Raw genomic sequence first — 20,797 nt, forward strand, 5'->3', positions numbered from 1 at the left:
AATGATTTTCTGATGTTGAAGCTGATGTGTGATGGCTTTGCATATGGTCTTACCTGGGAACATAAGGGTTGACGCTAGAGAAAACTGACAAATGAAAGAGTCCAGAACACTTATTTTCTTAGCAATGATATAGTCAGTGTCGAGGTGTTCTGAGAAAGAGTTTGTGAGAAAGGCAGGTGGGAGGATCCGAGGCCATTCATAAGTTACTGAAGCCAATAGAGGCAGTCGACGTCTTTTGCTTCTGGTGTCCTGGAGCCCTTGTCCTGCAAACTACCAAACCAGGACCAAGTACCCTTTTAGCACTTGATTTTCCGAGTAGCGAGGCAGAGGGGTCTAATGCTTACTCAGGGAAGTGCTGTGAACTGGGGAACCCAGAAACCAGCAAAACCACAAAAAACACCCATTAAATCAATGTCTTTTCAGTGCTTTTTCTTTAAAAAAGGAACATTACCTTAATACATACAAAATTAAATAATAGTCAGAAAATTAGAAATATATAGACCATTACCGCTGGGAAAACCAATGGGAGCAAAGTGTGAAGGGCCTGGTTAACTACAGGAAGTGTGCTCTAAAGAAAGGTCATAGACGTCAACTAACCCTGTAAATGTACAGTAGACTCTGGAGCATTTAGGCAACTTTAACTGTTTGCACACTAGCAGACCCTAACTTATAAAGCCAAAACACTCTCTTCCATACATGCCTAGAGCAAATCCGGTGGTATGCACTTAGAAAAAGTCAGGGCTACCGGCTTTGTTACAGGGTGTTCACTTTACAATCATCAAAAGACCATTCATTATCAATTAACTTTGCAAGATGTTACCACAATTATGAATGCTTCCTGTCTTTGGCTTGAACACACTTTCAATTGCACACAGCACATCAGTGAACATTTTGTTGAAAACCAAATCTATGTTGTTGACCCGGTTTGCCTGGCAACTTTTAAGGGCCCAGGAACTGAATAGGTCCCCTATTCACGAGGGCTATATGTAAGCCCAACCCTGAAAGTACTTGGTTTCAGCTTAAACCTCCTCCCTTGGTCACTAGTTTAGTCCCCCAGGAGATCAAGGGTGCCACTTTCTCCTTACACTGGGACACCTGTAGGGGACTTGAATAGGTCTTGGCAGCTCCCTCAAAACGTTGAAAGTCCCTCAGGGAGTACCAGGCATGAGGTGCGCACACTTTTGTATGTCCCAGTCAGGGTTTATGGGGCACTCCTTCCCACCAAGGGCTTGCGTTGAAACCCCATTTGATGCAGCTGCAGGCCGATGAATTTTTGTTTTCGTGTTTTTTTTTCTTTTGTTTTCACACTTCCGATGCACCATTTGGTGAATGCTGATCCAGACAGGCGTTCCTGCTCCACCATGAGCACTTGCACCTAAGCCAGTGAACCCACGTAGCAGCTGCTTAGCCACTCAGCTCTCTAGGCCAGCTCCTTAGGCGAGCTCCCTGCCTGCCACCCACTCTCATCCTGGTGTTAGAGAGGTGGCCAGTGGCGGCTGGTGTTAAGGGGCGTAGGGGGCGTTGCCCCACCTACCAGCATCGTAGAAAACTAATGGGAGAGAATGAACACCAGTGGAGCAGTTGAAAGAAGTGCTCACTGCTTGGTGCTCCCCCGTGAAACTTTAAAGTTAAACTATGTAAAACAAATATATATATATTTCTACTTACTTATATTTTGTCCCGGTGTCTTCCTGCGCAATGTGCACCTGTGCAAAAGCTGGGCGAGAACTATTCCTCGCCCTCGAGGCGCAAGCGAGGAGGCGGGTGACATCAGCCTTGTGGGTGTGGCTGAAAAAAGCGGCAGTAAATGGGTTTCAAATGGGGCGATAATGAATTGGCCCAGGGCGCGGTCAGTGGAGCGCCATTCAGAGTAATGGGAAGGGGCAGGGCTGGCTCACAGTGCACTGAGTGCAGGGGGTGGTAACCATTACAGCAATCCTTTCGCCTCCGTAAATGAGGCTTTCTCATTGGGTAAGGCTGAGGCGACCGGGAGTGGCTATCCATTTAGTTTCAGTTTGGCAGGCGGTCCTAATTTTGTGAGGGTTGTGTTTGTTGCTGAAAAAAGGCGCCTGCAGCCATGGTTTCAAACGACACGACACGTGCAGGTAAGCCTTTTCCTTTTTTTTGAACCCCAGGACTCGGCAGACATGCTGTTAAATGTCGGATCCTGAGCCCTCTGCTTGATGTGTAACCAAGCACACACTCGACATTGTAGGGTACTTAAACGTTCCCCCCTGCCGACAAGACAGAATAGTTTTCCCACCCACTCATATCTGTGTAATATAACTAGGGAACAGGTTAATTTCTAAAGATGTATTTCATTAGCCAACGGTTTAATTAGTGGATTAACAACCGCTGCAAAGGGCTATCTGTTGTTAACGGCCCTCTCCAGTTGTAGGCCTAAGCGGCAGCCAGGGCCTATACTGAGGAAGATGACCTTTAGCTACCAGTCTAGCGTGAGACATAAGGGCTGTAATGCTATTGCAAGATTATGAGCCGTGCGCCCTTTCCTTACATTATCGGGATTGTAATGTGGGGGTTGAGGCGCGGGCGGGGTCGCCTCTAAGCTCATCCACAAGTTTGCTGACTGGCCAATGAGTCCGGAGCCCCTCACTGCACACAATCTATTCAGGAGCCCATCACTGCACACACGCTTCATCCTGCATGTTCCTCTGCCTGCTCTCCTCATTCACCGTTATGTAACTTACCAGCAATTTGTTCACCTTTTAGGTTTCTGAAAAATCGTCTATTTTCATTTTTACCATGCTTAGTTTTCTACGATGCTGGTAGGTGGGGCAATGGCCCCTACGCCCCTTAACACCAGCCGCCACTGCTCCTGGCCCCAAAATTATAATGGCGATTTCCAGGGGAGTTTGTTACAGCTCGCCACTGCCTCTGGCTCAGCTGCTTCCTCGCCTCCTCGTACTTGTCAGCAGCTTAGCTACAGAGTCCTTCACCTGACTTCCCATCTAGCCATTGGTATTCTCCCAATCAGGGGTCTTCCTGCAGCAGTCCCCATAGTCCTCAAGGCTTACAGTCCGCAAGGCTTACAGTCCACAAGGCTTCATTGGGGGAACTCATTCCCAATAGAGGCCCTAAAACCAGAGGTCCAAAAGCACAAAACAAAGGATTATCACAGTCCGATGTTGCTTCCCCACAAAGTTATTTAGGATCTTCCAGGTCTGGGTGTGAGGGCCAGTAGTGCATTTTAGCAAGTGGGAGAAAGGCCCATGGTGCAGATCTATTTCCCATGCAGGATAACTGTACTCATTTTGGTTGAGGGTATGAATTAAAAAATGGTGGTGTAAACTAGATGCTGGTTGTAAAGACAGTCATGACGGAGTGTCTTTGGTGGGGGTTACAGCAAAAGAATTTGGTTGAGAGGGTCCCTTGCTTTTTGAATTCACGTGCATGGGTTGGGCAGGTCCTTGTTGATGATAGATATGCTTAGGATTGGTCGGAGACTGATAGTTTAGTTGAGTCAAAGAGGATTTTTGATTTGACCATTTTCTGCTTTGATTTATTCACATAATAAAAAAGGAGCCTGGCAAATGTATGATGAGGATTGTTTCTAGTTCCTTTTCTCTTTCCAACAAAGTCACAACGTGGCCAGTTTTTAGGTTGAGTCTTGTAGATCAGAGCAAAGATAATAAATGTTGTTGAAGAACACATAGCAGATTGGGAGAAGAAGTTCAAGTACTGGAATGTGGCAAATCTGCTTTGAAGAGCCATTTGCCCTCAACACGATTGGTGCAGGAAGACCACATCGGGAATTCATCACACACACTTACTGTACTGCAGGGTACGGTGAATGCACGGTGCAGAAGTATCAATTGCACTGGGGAATAGGTGGGATAGCCTTGGTAATTGGTGCTTGTCCCCTTATTATTGCAGGATTCCCTCCTTTCTACGCCCATTCCCCTTCTCAAATGTTTCCAAGTTTTAGCAGTGCAAAACCTGCTGGGAATTTTTTTATTAATGTAGTGTTTTCCCAGAGCTCGGAATCCCAAATCAGGATTGGCCTAATTACTGGGATGGCCCCTGGCATGTTATCTTGACTTTGTCGCTGATCCTTGTGTGCGGTGGGAGGATCATGTGGTGAATATGGTAGCCCTGTGAAAACCAAAGTCTTCATTGTGTGAAGCCCTCAAGGAAAGAGTGTCTGAGGTGAACTGGCAGTACTTTATTTGAAAAATAAGTGCCAGGGCCCACGGTTTTGCTCAGAAGCCTGCTATCGAAGGTCGGGGTGCCAAATACCAAGGCAGCCTGGTCTTTATTGGCCCTCATGTCTCTTTATTCCATCGACACTACTGCCTTTTAAATCTCCCTCGTGCAGGTTCTTTTCCATGTGTGCTTTCAGCCCTCTTCTCCTTCTTTCCCCTTTTTGTGTGTTGTTCTCTCTCTTGCTCTGGATCAAAGTCTGATTAAGGCTAGTCCCCAAAACTGAATGCCAGTGGGCCCCACCTACAACCACTGGCTCAAAGTAAGCACTGTAGGTAGATGGCGACAGTTTTTTAGAGTCCGATATTGGGTGCCCCAGTTTGTGTGTCTGTTATTGGATGGTTCCCTGGCTCGTGTTAGGCCATGGACAATGCAAACAACTTCCAAGAGGAACACACTCACTATTGGGGGCGTTTCAAGGACTTTGTGGCATAAGGCCCACCCATAAAACCCCTCATGCACATGGGGTATCTGATGGCGCGCCCTTACCTTAAGTACCTCACTCTTGCCATGTTAATGATCAAACGCCCGATATAAATATTGAGTAAAAATGCATGAGGTCGAATGCTCAACGTATGTAACGCGCACAAAGGAAATTCACCTGGGCTGTGCCCGTGAACCGACTGGAAGAGTGACTGTTTTTGTTTTTCTCCTTGTAGGCCATACAGTCGACGAATAATGAAGGAAGGAGATGTCATGATTGGCAGCCAAGTTGCAAAGTAAGTGCAGTAGTACTGAGCCATCCACACCCAAAGTCAAACTAACAAGCTTTAGTTTTTGTGTAGTGCCTGCACAAAGAGGCACCCGCCAGATCCAGACAAACAACTTTATTAAACCTAAAATATGTGCTGACTCCAAAGCCCACATTCCATCATGCACACACGATTCTTTGGAGACAAGGTCATGCGTGCAGCGGGGGACGCAAGGTAATACGTAAGAGGAGGAACAGGCTGGTGCTCACGTGAGACGCACAGCGTGACGTGCACCAGGAGAACACAGACAGTGACGCAGCTCAGATGAGTACTGGAGGATGCCTCTCTGGGAAGCATTGAGTGATGTGGCTCAGAAGAGCTTTGGTGATGGTCCTTGCGAGATCAAAGAACGCTGTGTTCAGGGGAGAACCGGTTGTTGTGCATTTGATGAGCACTGGATGTTGTGCAGCAGAGGAGCAGCAGCACAGGGTGAACAGGAAGATGAGCAGAATGGGGGCACAGATAGAAATACAATAAGGGACCCCACTCACAGGACTTTAAGTGGGATGAGAAATCTGGGGGGGGGGGGGGATTCTCTCAAATGGGCGTGGGCGATGTAATTCAGGGCGTGGCTTAAAAAGTAAGAAAAATAATCTTGGCTGAGCATAGTGTGCCGCCCGAGAGGTAATAATTTGCTGCTTCTGCCATTGCATCCAGATATATAATAGAACAAGTAACATTACGCCTACAACAAGCCAGTACTATTGGCTTTGTAAATGGTTGTTAGTTGCATAACATAAATAAGCAACAACTATGGCTTTGTCTTATATAATATTTAAAATGCTTCAGTTCTGACATGATGAGACTATGAAAGACCTATAACGAGTTGCTTTGAAGTTACATCAAAGGCACTAAAGGGTGGCACTGCTGCAGAGTTGTTGTTTTTTCATCCTGAGGGTGCGATCAAAAATGGAGAGCCCGAAAGGGACACGTCTCGGCACCTGCTTTTTAGATGTGTTGGTGCTGAGCACCAGCAGGACCTGGCCCACTTAAAGCCCTGGGTACCACTCGCATCAGCGTGGCTCAAGTTGTCTCCTGTCAGGAAGAAGTCATCAACACCTATGTTTTTGGCTTTTCTTTAGAATTGTCCCTATTATTAATGCAGGATGCACAATGATATTTACAAGGGGATTTCACCACCAGACCATCACTTTTAGTGACTGTCTGGTGGTGATATCCCCTTCTCCTTATATCCAAGGTGGCTTTAAGCCCCTTAACGTGGCTTAACCTTTTCACGCTTCACTTAACGTGAGAGGGGCAAGCAATGGGTGTTGCAGTGTGAGCGTTCCGCTGCAACACTCATTGTTTTTTGACGCTGCCCCATATTTACAAGGATGAGGCTGCTCCGAAAACTAAAGTCAGGTAAAACCTGGTCTTTCTCCTCATATTCTTTTCTTTCTATGTGTGCTGCATTCTGCAGCATGCATGGAAACAGCAAATCCCCTGTAAAGATTGGTTTTGTGCATGAAGGTGTCCTTTCCCGCACATAAACAATCGCCCCTGTAGCACAGGCACCCTCGCAGCATGACGCCCGGGTGCCTGCGCTGGCACTAGGCAGCTTTTTTAGCACCAGTGCTAGGGGAAACACAGGGGTGCACCATATTTTTGTAAAAATGGTTCATACAAGCATTTTAAAAATGTCGGAGCGCAGAGTTAATAATTTTGGAGTAACACTGCACTCCAACATTTTATTGTAAATATCCCCCACAGTGTGCCGTGAACCCTCGTGTGCTACATGAATCCATATGAAATGTTTTATGGTACACGCTGTACAGTTTATTCACATTTTAGATAGCCGTGCTGTCAGACACTTGTTCTGCCTGACAGAAATTTCCTTACACATGTGTGTTATAGTTTTTGGAGGAGAATATTCCTTCCAATTGAGATTGTTGTATGCTGCTCATAAATAACAAGGTACGTGTCTCTGGATCATAAAGGCTCATATAGGACTTTGTTTATGCTCAGAATGCAACATTTTAAAGCCCAGCAGAGTATAACTAGCACTCGCATGTTGCGCCAGGCCTTCCACAGTGTTATTGTAGATGCAGCTCCCTTTACTCAAATTCTGTTATGTTTTCACCCTGTCATACCGGGAATCTTGCATGTATTTTCCCATTCTTCGGAGGAGAATAATTATTCCAGGAATAAGGGGCTTACATGTTTTCTACGGTGAAATACCAAACCGTGGGCCTTATTTAGAGTTTGGTGGGTGATATTCTCCATCAAAATGTAATGGATATCCCATCCGCCATATTACGAATCCCATTGGATATAAAACAGGTATAACATAGGCACAGGACACCCGCGACTGGCACCTGCTCAGAACACCACCATAGAACTGCTCTCCAGCTCAGAGGGTCTGCATTGCGATCTCGCATGTTGGATCAGTCATCCGCACTACCTTATGGCTACATTATGGAGATGTATTTCATTTTACTCACATTTAAGTTATATATGCAGATGTGCATTTAAGTTACGCTTTCAGTCAGTACTTGGAAATCTCCTGACGCATGTTTAATGGTTTTGCCAATCTTAAGGAGAAAATATTTCTACCATTTTAGTGGGTCGGTGGGGCTAACATGCTACTTACGGTAAACAACGTCAACCACGAAACTTTTTCCCCGCAGGGAATCACAACGCAGTCGTTACAACGACCGCGTTGTGATTCCGCATACCATTACTTCGCAAGTCGGAACAACGACTTGCGGAGGGGGGGCAAGGTGTTGGATTTAAAATCCAACACCTTCCCTAGTGTCCGCACAGACTGGAGTTGGAATAGTAAATTATACTATTCCAACATCCAGTGACCCCGCTCCGCAAGTTGCTGTTCCGACTTGCGGAGTAATGGTATGCGGAATCACAACGTGGTCGTTGTAACAACTGCATTGTGATTCCCTGCGGGGAAAAGGACTTCGGGATGACGACATAGATTCGCTACTTGCATATTAATGCAGGGAATTATCAAATGAAGCTTGCGTGGTGAATGCCTATGTCTCAGACAACCAACAAAGCCTGTCTGTTCAGAAGGAGTACCTCTTAAACAACTCACAAGGTGTGGTTGTCTCTCACACATGTTACACCGGTCCTCCCGCAATGATTTGTGTTTTATTCACATTCCAGTTATTGGTGCTTTCTCAGTCTAACTGCCTGTTTCTTGACAAGTGTTTCATTGTATTTGTCATTTTTGGGTGAAAATATACCTACAATTCAGTGTTTATGTGCTGCATAATTATTACTACAGAAACACCACGGCAGTTGTGGTGCATACCACCAGCTCATACAACTGATTTATGATTCCCTTTCCTCTCAGTGGATTCCACTTTTTACACAATGCATTACGGTAGCCAGAAAGAATCTATATTATGCATTTAGTTATGTGAAACCATTTATGGACAAAATACTATAAAAATGTTGAAATAAACTTACAAACTTAAAATAACAACTGTGTGCACATTCAGCCAATAAATTGCATTTCATAAAATATCTAAGCAATAATATAGTTCATTATACTGGAAACAAGCATCTTCTCATAATCCTATTTCGTACCAGGCATTGTTATTTGTGAAAGAAAATGAAAAAAAATGTTCTAATTACAGTGCTGGCATTTCAATCTTATTTCCAATTGTGCGATTTTTCAAAAAACTGCACCAAGAAAATGTCATACTTTGTAAAATGGTTTGTGTGTTCTCACCAGTGGATCACAGGGCTAGTACTACATCTCTCGTTGTAATTGTAAAATAGGAGATGTAGGAAATCTGGTTGTAACTTGTGAACATGTTTTGTGTTTTCACTTATGCACCTCTGGGTTTTGGACTGCTGCTCTGCTTTCGGACCTCTCGAGTGGAGTCTCTTTCACAGGCGTTTGAGTTGTAACCTCCAGTGTACACTTTTAAAATAAGGTCCAGTGGAGTTGCAGTAAGAGACCCTATTCGGGGAGGCCACAGGGCAGACAGGGCCTACTGGTCTCAACTGGGGAATTTGGGGTCATTTGCCACTGATTTCCTGAGGTGCATTATACTATGTCTCTACAAACTGGGCCGAGTGTAGCCCCTTCCACACTTGACTCGCAGGACAGTGACTGGGAGCAGTCACACAGTTCTCAGGAAGGTGGGGTCAGGTGCCCGAGTTTAACACTCCCAACAGTCAACCAACAGACACAATGAGCCCAATTCACAAGGGTAAACTTAGATGTTTGGCCTACGTTTAGTATTGTTGTGTCCGCACTCAGGCCGGAGATCCGGCCCGAGTGCAGACATAAAGATACCACGCGTAAATGCCCTTTGTGAATCCCCAAAGCCGTAAACTTAGACATTTGGTCTAAGTTTAGACCAAACGTGTAAGTTTACATTTGTGAATATGGCCTAATAACTTTTAATGTTTAACCCCGTGTTTGTCTTTTAAGAAGAATACTGTGCTTTCAGTCACACAGAAGTATTACAGCTCACTGACCCACGGTACAATGCTCCTTTGTGGTGCTGCAACCACCATAATTCCGTGCTAATTTCCCCCAGGTATCCCTTTTGTGCCTGATCTCCTTACTCTACTAGTCCGCTAAAAGCGTGAATCAGGTTGTGATACAGTCTCAAGTTTCCTCCACAAATCAAATGCGCACTCAGTTTATGTTTTTCTCAGTTCTTACCCCTGGTGGTGTGGTGGGTAGATAATAGCCTTTTCCTCTCTTCTTTAGTGATTTGGCTGCTCCTCCACATTTGTGTAGGCGGGGGCCACAATGAGCAAAGATAGGCCAAGATCGATGGATAGGTCAGGTTTGGTGCACTTTTTGATTTATGTGCCTGCCTGGATTAGTCCTGCAGTGCAGTGGCCGTGGCACAGATGCAGTCTTAGTTGCTGCAGCTTCCTCAAAGAAGCATTAGCTTAAGGGCCCGATGGGCCAATAACAGTTGCAGCCCCGGAAAAGCCAATGAGAGAATCACTGCAGAGGCAGCCCTGACTGAGCCAATGGCAGTTGCAGACCTAATAGGTCCAATGCGATGATCATAGCAGATGCAGCCCCACCTGGCAGTGGCCCCCCCCAAATGGGCTGATGCCAGTTGCTACCTGAAGCAGTTCCTGCCACAAACCAGTGGTGAGAGACCAGAGAAATTCTCTGCATCATTAGGTGCACTTAGCACCCTCTTAGTTAGTCAGATCTCTCCCGATGTCCCTTAGTCCCCAAGGATATGCTGGGCCTCTTTCATCAAGGACAGTCTCTCCTCCTGCAGGGCCAGACAGACTCCTTTCCTCTGTCTTAAGGCATGCTTCTAGGCACTTTAGGTAGATCCTCAGCTACTCTGGCTTAAAATGCAGACTTCAGGTGATGTCTTCTCAATTCTGGTAGACTAGCTGCCAGTCAGTCACCAGCCCTTGTTGCACAGCCATCCTTCAAGCACTTTGTGGAGCAATCCCATCCCTGGTCATGAAGGAACTGGAACAAAGAGAGGTGGTTTGAGTCTCACTTTTATGCACCATTTCCAGACGTAGGGTCTGGATCCGTTGTCTTACACTACAGAACCAGTTTGGGTGGTTCTTTTTTCATGTGCCCTCCGGCTGCTCTCCAGATACAGACTTTGTGTAGGTTTGATGCTTCTTAAAGCAGGAAGCACTGGGGTGTCTCTAAACTGGAGCATCCACAATGTCAGAATGAGGGGTTTCTGCATCTGGCTGTCATCAGACCAACTGAGGCACTAATCATGGATAATGTCAAAAAAGGAGAGGGGGGGGGGGGTAACAGGAGCTGATTAAAGGTCCAGTGACCGTGCTCCAGGAGTTAAACGTAAGGTCAAAAAGACGGGGACACTGTTCCTAGGGAGGGGTGCGGTGTGTCTCTCACTCCCTTAGAAGAAAGAGAAGGAAAAGGGAAAGACAGGGATCCTAGGCCTAGAACTCACTAGTGAGAGGGAAGTTTACGTTAATGTGCCCGGGTAACTCAAAAGGTCGGCATGTTTCACGCCTTTAAGGTACCGTGCGATCCGTGGCGCTTCTTCAGGACCGAGTGAACATGGTGTGGTGTCTAATGCACGTGGTAGAAAATAAATAATACACAAACCAATAAAGAGGGTCAGTCACCCTCTTGGGGATCAGGGCAAGCCCAAAAACTGTGACTCCTACAGATGGGCTACAACTAAATAGTTGAGACTGCTTCCTGATCGTGGCCTAGAGAGAAGGAAAATAAACAATAAAGTAGACATATATCAGGCAAGTAAATGAGGATCAATAGCATGCCAAAGATATACGTAGTTTGAGAATGCAGAGTGCGTTCTGTAGAGAGACATGGTGGACAGGCTTGATAAGTGGTGTCAAGGGGCCACACGTCCCGGTGCGGCCACTACACAGGAGCAGTCGGCGGGTAAAGCGCATAGCACTGCCACAACGGTGGCAAGCAGGGCGCAATAGACCGCCGTCCACACAGGAGCAGCCCACATCCAGGACGGTGCCCTGTATTGGGAGAACCAGCGTTTGTGCCTAGAGACGTGCTGGTCATGTAAAGCGCCTGGCACACTGTGGCATTAGCACCAAATACGCAGTGAGAAAGATCAGCGTATGGTGAAAACTGCAACAGTGCGTGGTGCAGATATGCCAGTGTTAGAAACGGAGTAGCGTGGTGCGGAGCGGGTAGGCCAAACTCCGGAGCATTGTGTAAAGCATCTCCGCAGCACACAGTCACAGGCGACACACTAGGCACACTACAAAAGAGACTCCACACCAGGTTGTGTAAAAACAGCATATCTATTATGCAAAACTCATTCGAATACCATCACAGTTGTGAACACCGTGCCAACTGGCACCCGGTAGCAATATACAGAGGGACTATTTACAGGGCGGGGCCAATCGGACCGCTGCCAGAACCATCACCAGGTTCAGCTAGATAGTGAATATAAAACCACCAGCAATAAATGTATAACAGCCAGTAGCTACTGGCAAGACTATGCACTGAGCAACCTTACGATAAGCATAAATCACTTTAGGCATTTATCACCGTAGGCCTAAACATGAGGCATAAACTTAATTAGCCTGAAAACATTAACAGCATGAAGGCCTCATCTCCGGCATAAGAGCACATTAGGTCTCGGCGGCTCGGGCCGCAGCGGTGATTTTGGCGGTTTTGAAGGGCGGGGTGGGCTCCTGCTGTTTAAGTCAGCATGAAAAGCGCCGCAAAAACACAGGGTGGGCACCCGTGATAAAAATAGGCATACCTGCGGCAAAAATGCAGCACACACGCTGGGATTCCCTCCCCCAGACTGCTCCACAGCGCGCTGCAAAACATGCACGCTTCTTTTGCCAAAGGGGTAGAAATATAGCGCTCCTCTTCTGGCAATCAAGAAAAAAAGAAGTGCCCACGAGGCGCTAAAGTGCTGGCAGGGAAGTACAGTCAATTAAAATATAGGGCTCACGAGGCGCAAGGGGCCAGGAGAACATAGTCCATGCAGGGCAAGATCAGCAGGCAGTAGGGCAGTTCACCCAAAAATGAAGCAGCAGTTCCTGGGAACAGTCATCCTCCATTAAGATGGCAATCCTGCTAGCGCAGCAGTCTCCACTCCAGCAGAGTCTCTCCTGGTCCCATAGAAAGGCAGAGGGGCACAGTTGGGCACAGGGGCCAGCACACAGGGTGCAGTGGCGGTTCCTCCTGGCAGAGTGTCCCCTCTACATCAGCATACCCCAGCACAGAACTGACTACGTGGAGTCCCAGCTCCTGTATATATACACCCCTCACCCCACCTACCAGAAAGGTCCAGAAGCTTCTAGAAGGCTCTCTGGGGAAACCGGTCCCAACTGGCTTTGGGGGAGGTGTAGAGCACCCTGTCTGCCAGGCTACCCTCCAAAAGCTGGGGGTGTGTGAGACGGACACACCCCAGGGGGCAGAGCCAGCCTTGGTCACTTCGAGCACTAGACCTGCAACCCACTTCAGGCAGGCAGGCACAAAGCAGACAGAAATGGTGACATTTCTAATGCATTGAAAATAAACCTGCGTACACCATTGCGTAGCATTCATCATTTTCATCTCGCACCACACATGGCCTACATCGTCTACCATGGGGGAGATATCCCCTATGGGGGGGTTCCTAATATAAGCCTATGGAAGGCAGACAACCCTCGCACTTTGCACTGCTGACCAGCGCTAAAGTGTCCAGAACCCTGAAACCCACCAATACCATACAGCAAAAAGGCTAGGGGGAAGGCAAAAAGTTCCGGAATGACCCTGCAAGCAGGGCCAAGTCCAACACAACCCTCTTCCAGCCAAAAGCCAGGGTAGACCAATCAATGCATTGATGGGCTTCCCTGCTTGGGGCGAGACAATATGGACGTGGGCCCGCAACTGCAGGGGCACCCGCAGGTTCTCCACCACTCAGGACCCAGGTGCTTCCCTCTGTCAACACTCCCTGGACCAACTAAGCCACCCCCTGGTACTCTCTAGTTGTTGCGGCCAGGACCGGCCCCTAGGCCATCCAGATGTCTCGGGTCCTTGCCATCTCACAGAGTGGGGGGCTGTAGCCCCAGGCACATAGTACCCCTTGGTCACTCTACCTCTCCTCCGTGCAGTTCCAAACTGCCATCGGTCCTTCCACCTGGGGACCGCACTCTCAAGCTGACCATAAGGCAGGGGTGAAGCTCTCCTCCCCCTACCTCTCCTTCTGGGGTTCCGCACGCTCCTCCTATGAGAAGCACCCTCCGAACACCATTCTCTCCTCAGTTCAGGACCTTGATCCTGCAACTGATCCACCAACCTAGGGTCTAAGCCCTTAGGTTGAACCGGTGCCAGAGGCGAGTCCTCCCTCCCTCTGCACCCCCTCCCAGAGTTACGCACCCTCCCACCTGGAGTCGTACCCCTGGAAGCCAAACCGGGGGGACACTGAGTACAGATGTCCATCCCTCCAGGCCAGGCAGTACCTGTCCCTGGCCTCCCAACCCAGGATCTAAACCCTGTGGCTGAGCCAGTGCCAGAGGCGAGTCCCTCCTCCTCTGCACCCCCTTCCAGAGCCTCCCAACTGGAGTAGTAACCCTGGAAGTCAAACTGATAGGGACACTGACTACAGATGTCCCACCCTCCAGGTCAGGCAGTCCCTGAACCTGGCATCCCAGCCTAGGATCTAAACCCTGTGACTGAGCCGACCCCAGAACCCCTGGAGTTCTGATTACAGACGCCCCTGGTTATGCTGACATTAGGGGATCCCCCTCAATGAACGGCCCATCAGGACAGCCTAGGCTCCCAACCTGTGGTTCCATTATGGAACTTCCCAGACTCTGAGACTGGGTTTGGGACACCTCCCCGTCTCACTCCCTCTCCTTGGAGAACGAACGTGAGGCCCTACAACCCTCTCACTACCCTGGGATATAGTTGGGTACTCTGCACTTCTCCCCCCTTCCTGGGTGGGAAGATCCCTGAGCCACTCCCTTCAGGATCACTCCCCAATGCCTCCTCATACACTCTGGCGCTCACCCAGAGGTCTGCCTCCCGTGCAGGCTCCCTGGGGTCAGACAGGTGTTGGCGCAACCTTGGGAATCAATTACTGAGCATGTGCTCCCTGATAAGTAGATGGAACAGCCCTTCCAATCGTTCACCGCGCTACACAGCACCCAATCCTCCAGTGCAGTACAACACACACCCACAAACTCCTCCCAAGACTGGTGGGACAGTTTCTTGCTGCCCCTAAATTTCAACCAATACCCCTCTTCCTGGGAATCGGGCATCCTATACTGAGATCTGGGAGTGGGACTTCCTGCACTGGATGTACTCTCGCTGCCACCACTGGATCCCACCCTCACTGGTGAATCAAGACCACAGAAACCACTCTCAGGGGACAACCTACCCTCCTGAGCTAGTCTCCCCATGGCAAAGGCTCTCTCTGCCTCAGCCATCCTTTCCTGCGCTAGGACCTTTTCGGTCTCTAACCTTTTTTCTTCCACCCTCAGCTGCGCTATCTCCTTGGCATGCTCTAACATGAGCTTCTCCAAAGCCAGCTGATGTTCCCTTTCTTCCCTCCTATCTACCCACTCTTCTGGAGACAGGGAAAGGGATGGGGCATTACCCCTGACACTGGACCCAGCACGGGACTCCCTGTCTATGGTGTCCTCATTGGTTGCTGGCGTCCCCGCCCGGTCGTCGTCTTCCTCCTCCTCCTCAGAGTCACCTCCCTCCAAGGTTATGGACTGGGAACCCTCACTCTCAGAGTCCTCCTCAGTCTTGTGGTCCTCCACAAGGTCTCCCCCAAGTCCACTATTTAGATATGCAGAGGGGTAACCTGAAAGGTCCCCACAGGGCTCTAAGGGTTCCCCCCTTTTGAGGGCCTCATAGAGGTATAATTGTCTGCGGATGTTGCCTACTGTGGGTGTAGGAGAGTAGGATCTGCTTCACATGGGTACCCCCACTTTTTGCTGGTGTTTCACTGTTTTTCGACCTTATTCTGGCTGTGGCCCTGCAAATCAGGACCACAGCCTAGCTACTTCCTCTCTAAAATGGTTTGCATGTACATTAGGTACATATCTAATTGGATTCTGGAGTGCCTTCTAAGCCCCTAGTATATGGTATACTATGTACCTGGGGCATAGGGACCTCAGAGGCCTACCAGGGGCTGAAGCATGTATTATGCCACCCCGGGGAAGCACTCCAAAATGGCACCACAGGTCTGCTACTGCAGCCTGGGTAAGGGTGTGCTTGCACCCCTTACCGTGGTATAGGCTACCTATATCCACATATATATACAGACACATATAAACCTATAAGTCACTCCTATGGCAGGCCTTAACAATCCTGAAGGCAGAGCGCTTGGTTTTGTGTGAGAGGGTGCCCAAGCATGAGCTGAGCCCCTCTGCAGCTTTCGGAAATCCTTCCTTATGGCTGTTCTGTGATACAGCCATACCATATACTTTTAAGTGCATTATAACCTTGCGGTAAATGCTAACTTTGGAATGGCGGCATCAAAACATGTCGTGTTTGGTGACAAATACTTTGGAATACTACCCCCCCCCCCCCCCCACCAGTTCTGGCGGCGGGGGTAGCATTCCACCCTTCTAGAGGGAGAGACATGTTCACACTGGTCAAACCCGGTAGGACTTTCCTGAGCCCTGGCATCACAAAATGGATGCCTCTGCCACAGACACGGGTCTGGCCTCCTGCTGCTGACCGAAACTCCGGCAGGGGAGGCCTGAACAATAGGTTTCCTGTCGAAGGGAGGTGTCACCACCTCCCCAGACAGGCAGATGTGTATTGGGGCTGGGCGGGAGCACTCTCTGGTGCTTTGAGATCTCTTCGGACACTTCTCCTCCTTACGGCAGCAGCAGTTATTTGCAGGCTTCCATTGCAATCGACGACGCGACCCGACACAAAAAGACACCTATGCACCCAGCTTCCCTGGGTGAGGTAACTCGAGTACTCTGGTGCTCCCGTGGGTGCTAGCCCTAGAACTTCTTATGTCCAAAAGGGTTTGGTCCTGACTCATTTCTAAGTGTCCCTAATCTTTAAATTTCCAACCGCGACATTGCCCATAGAAGATAACAGGAGCCCGCGGTTTTGTCAGTCCTCGTGGGTCCCCTGTGTCACTACCTTGGGTGGTTCCTTGGGGTCCCGGCGATTCTACAGGCTTCTAGGCCATGTGTCTAGTTCAGTCGTGGTTCTTATACCACTTTTTTGGTATACGGTTTGGTTCGCCCCTAGGGCCCAAACGTGTATTTGTGCTATTACTGATAATTGCTGACTTGTAAACAAAGTACTTCGAACTCCACTCTCATAAAGTGACTATAGGGGTGTGTTTTTAACTTAAATACATATATTTTTTTTAATATATACCTGGTGTGTTTGTCCTTTCATTTGATCATTCAAGAGATTATAGACTGGTAAAACAAGCTGCTTTACATTCCTTCAAGACTTAGCCTGAAGGCTGCTCTCCATAGCTACCACTAGGATAGCTTTCAATAAAGGTTGTCTTTAGCCTATCACCATAAGGGGTTGTTTGAACTGATACAAGGTGCCCACTAGAACTAGTGGACAGCATATATCAGGCCACCTTCCCACACTGGTGTGCAGCGGGTGGGATTCCAGCTTGCTATTGTTTTACCAGATAATCTCAATTGAATTGATCAACTGAAAACCACTAAAGGTACCTGAGGTACATATAATATCAAGTTTAGCTACAGTAAGTTCTACTGAACTTAGAGTTGTGTGTTAAGGGATAGCACACCCTTTCTACAACTCAAGAGAGTTTAGTAGGCCACACTAGTGTAGGTAGTGCAATACACCACACCACATTAGTAATGTCTAACCAGCCAGGAACCAGTGGGTCCCTACCAGGAACCAGTGAGCTCCTTCCCTATAAATATGAGGATCTCTCCCTTGCCTAGCTCAGGGCCTTATGTTCCATTAGGAAGCTGAAGACAGGCAAAAGTCCATCCACCCAGCATCTCATAAAGATACTTAAGCTGGATGATATCACAGGGCCTAGTGGGCCTGATGGGATAGAGAGTGTGGGTGGGGCAGCACCTGAGGGTGGGCCTAGGGGTGGAAACTCCCCTGACCCGATCTCTGATGCTGACCAGACTGGTGACAATGACCAGACTCTGGTGAACGCAGATCTCCTGGATGGGGATGAGGAGGATGACAATAATGCTCCTTCCTTTATTCCTCCAGGAAGACCTGACAACAGGGCTAGAAGGGATAGATCTCTGTCAAGGGGATCTGTCCAGTCTAACTCCTCTATAGGGACCTCTGTCTCTTCTCACAGAGGGAGGGAAACCTCCCAGGAAAGGAGAGAAAGACTGCTGAAGTATGAGCAAGACATGTTGCCCCAGTACCTGGATGACTCTGATCTGACATCTCCCCAAAAATTGGGAAAGAAGGCAGACAAATGGGTCAGAACCAGGGTGAGGCAGAATGGTACAGAACCAAGGTGGTTACCCAAAGAAGCAGGATTCCAAAAACTCTGACACGGGTGGGGACAAGGGTAAAGACCAGAAGTCTTCTCAAGGACCACAAAAATCTTCTTCAGGTGGGGATTCACAGTCAGGAAAGGGTAAAGGCCAAAAGAAACCTTGGTGCAAAATCTGTAAACAGAAAATTCACTGGACTAGTGACTGCACCAAGGTCGAAGAAAATACTCCAGCCCCCACCAATGCCCCTAAGGCACCTGCTCCCCCTAGTAAGTACAGTTGCAATTGGTGGTGGGAATACACAGAATAAGGGTGTAGTAGGGTTGACCCTGGGTTCTGAGATGGACTCTGGCCTAGTCAGAGTACCAACACAGGCTGTGCTTGTCTGTGATGGGGGCATGGATATGTCCCCCTTTGTGAGTCCCAGTAACTTGGGCAAATACAGACAGCACCTTTGATAAATGGAGTAGAAGCTTGGGCATTCAGGGACACAGGAGCAAGTGTCACAATGGTGACAAAAGATCTTGTGGATCCTGGGCAGATTAGACTTGGTGAAATGTACCAAGTGACCAATGCTAGCAATGTCAGAACAGACCATTCTCTGGCAGTTGTTAACTTCTCCTGGGGAGGGGTAACTGGCCTTAAGAAGGTTGTGGTAAGTGCAGACCTCCCAGTACAGTGCTTGCTTTGCAATGATCTAGAGACTTCAGCTTGGGCTGAAGTGGAGCTCAGGACACATGCAGAAATGTTAGAGATCCCTGCACATGTATTTGCTGTGACCAGGTCACAGGCAAAAATGCCAAAAGCTGGACAGGCCCTGGATTCTGGAATAATGGACCAAGTGCCTCACAAGAGGAGGAGCAGTAGGGTTAAGACGGAGCCTTCCCACCTGTCTCAGGATACTGATCAGTCTCCTCAGGGAGATGATCTTGAGCCTGAAGAAGGAACTGTCCCAGAGGAGCTTGAACCTGACCAGGTTGAGTTCTTTGGGACAGGGGGCCCTTCCAGGTCTGATCTGAGCCAGGAGCAGAAAACCTGCCCCTCTCTTGAAACCCTCGGAGAGCAAGCTGCTGGGAATGCTAGTGGCACCCATAAAGTGTATTGGGATGGTGGACTCCTATACCCAGAAAGTAGAGACCCCAAGCCTGGTGCATCCAGGAGGTTGGTTATACCTCTGAAGTTTAGGGGTTTCCTATTGACACTAGCCCATGATATTCCCCTAGCAGGACACCTAGGCCAGAACAAGACTTGGGACAGAATTGTTCGTCACTTTCACTGCCCCCACATGTCTGAAGACACAAAGGAGTTTTGTCGCTCCTGTGTAACCTGCCAAGCAGGTGGCACTACAAAGGCCCCCCTGATACCAATACCTGTGGTAGGGGTGCGCTTTGAAAGGGTAGGGATTGACATTGTTGGTCCCATGGTTCCCCAAACAGCATCTGGGCACAGATTTATACTTTTGGTGGTGGTGGATCATGCCACCAGGTACCCAGAAGCAATTCCCCTAAGGACCACTACAGCACCTGTAGTGGCAAGAGCTCTCTTGAGTGTGTTCTCAAGAGTAGGCTTTCCTAAGGAGGTAGTATCTGACAGGGATGCAAACTTCATGTCTAGTTACTTGACTGCTATGTGGAAGGAGTGTGGAGTGAACTACAAGTTCATCACACCCCATCACCCACAATGCAATGGTTTAGTTGAGAGATTCAACAAAACCTTAAAGGGCATGATCAAAGGACTCCCAGAGAAGCTTAGGTGAAAATGGAACCTGCTCTTGCCCTGCCTTTTATTTACATACAGGGAAGTGCCTCAAAAGGGGGTTGGTTACAGCCCATTTGAACTTTTGTTTGGACACCCTGTCAGGGGTCCATTTTGTTTGCTGAAGGAAGGATGGGAGTTACCTCTCAAGCCCCCAAAGCAAGACATAGTGAACTATGTACTTGGTCTCCGCTCCAGGATGGCTGAGTACATGAAAAAGGCAAACAAAAACCTTGAGGCTAGCCAGGAACTGCAAAAAGCCTGGCATGACCAAAAGGCTGTACTGACTGTTTACCAGCCAGGACAGAAGGTGTGGGTGTTGGAGCCTGTGGGTGGCCCATGCAGCCCTCCAGGACAAATGGAGTGGCCCCCATACAATAGTTGAACAAAAAGGGGAGGTTACCTACTTGGTAGACCTTGGAACCCCTAGGAGTCCCCATAGGGTACTTCATGTCAACAGACTTAAACCATATGTTGACAGGGTCGACATGGGCTTGCTCATGGCTACTGATGAAGAACAGGAGGAAGAGAGTGACCCACTCCCTGACCTGCTTTCTCAGAACCCTGATGATGGGTCAGTTGATGGTGTAGCCTTGGCAGGTAGCCTCACTGCCCAGCAGCAAACTGACTGCAGAAACCTTCTCAGCCAGTTTAGACATATGTTTTCTTTGACTCCAAGTCAGACCACCTGGTGCACTCATGAAGTGGACACTGGGGACAGTCTACCTGTGAAGAATAAGATCTACAGGCAACCTGAGCATGTCAGGGACTGTATAAGGACAGAAGTCCAAAAGATGTTGGCTCTGGGTGTGATTGAACCCTCAGTTAGCCCTTGGGCTAGCCCAGTAGTCCTGGTACCAAAACCTCACACCAGTGGTGGGAAAAGAGAGATGAGGTTGTGTAGACTACAGGGGTCTCAATGCAGTCACTAGGACTGATGCCCATCCAATCCCCAGGGCAGATGAGCTGATAGATACTTTGGCCTCAGCCAAGTTTCTAAGCACATTTGACCTGACAGCTCGCTACTGGCAGATCAGACTAGCTGATGATGCAAAGCCAAAGACAGCATTTTCTACCCCTGGTGGGCACTATCAATTTGTGGTAATGCCCTTTGGTTTGAAGAATGCACCTGCCACTTTCCAAAGGTTGGTGACTTACAGGCCTGGAAGACTTTAGTGCAGCATATCTAGATGATATTGATGTCTTTAGCT

At 48.5% G+C, this 20,797-nt stretch overlaps 1 protein-coding gene across 2 annotated transcripts in view; it reads left to right on the forward strand.

Moving 5' to 3' along the window:
- LOC146866244 (prostaglandin reductase 1-like) overlaps nucleotides 1-20,797 on the forward strand; it is a 336,856-nt gene that overhangs the window by 80,387 nt on the left and 235,672 nt on the right. For both annotated transcript variants that reach the window (XM_085634947.1, XM_085634956.1), the window contains one exon: nucleotides 4,881-4,940. In XM_085634947.1, coding sequence (XP_085491073.1) covers nucleotides 4,881-4,940 — 60 coding nt within the window. The remainder of the gene's footprint in view (nucleotides 1-4,880; nucleotides 4,941-20,797) is intronic.

This window comes from Triturus cristatus, chromosome 2_1 (genome assembly GCF_964204655.1).
Source record: "Triturus cristatus chromosome 2_1, aTriCri1.1, whole genome shotgun sequence".
In the NCBI taxonomy this organism is placed as follows: domain Eukaryota; kingdom Metazoa; phylum Chordata; class Amphibia; order Caudata; family Salamandridae; genus Triturus; species Triturus cristatus.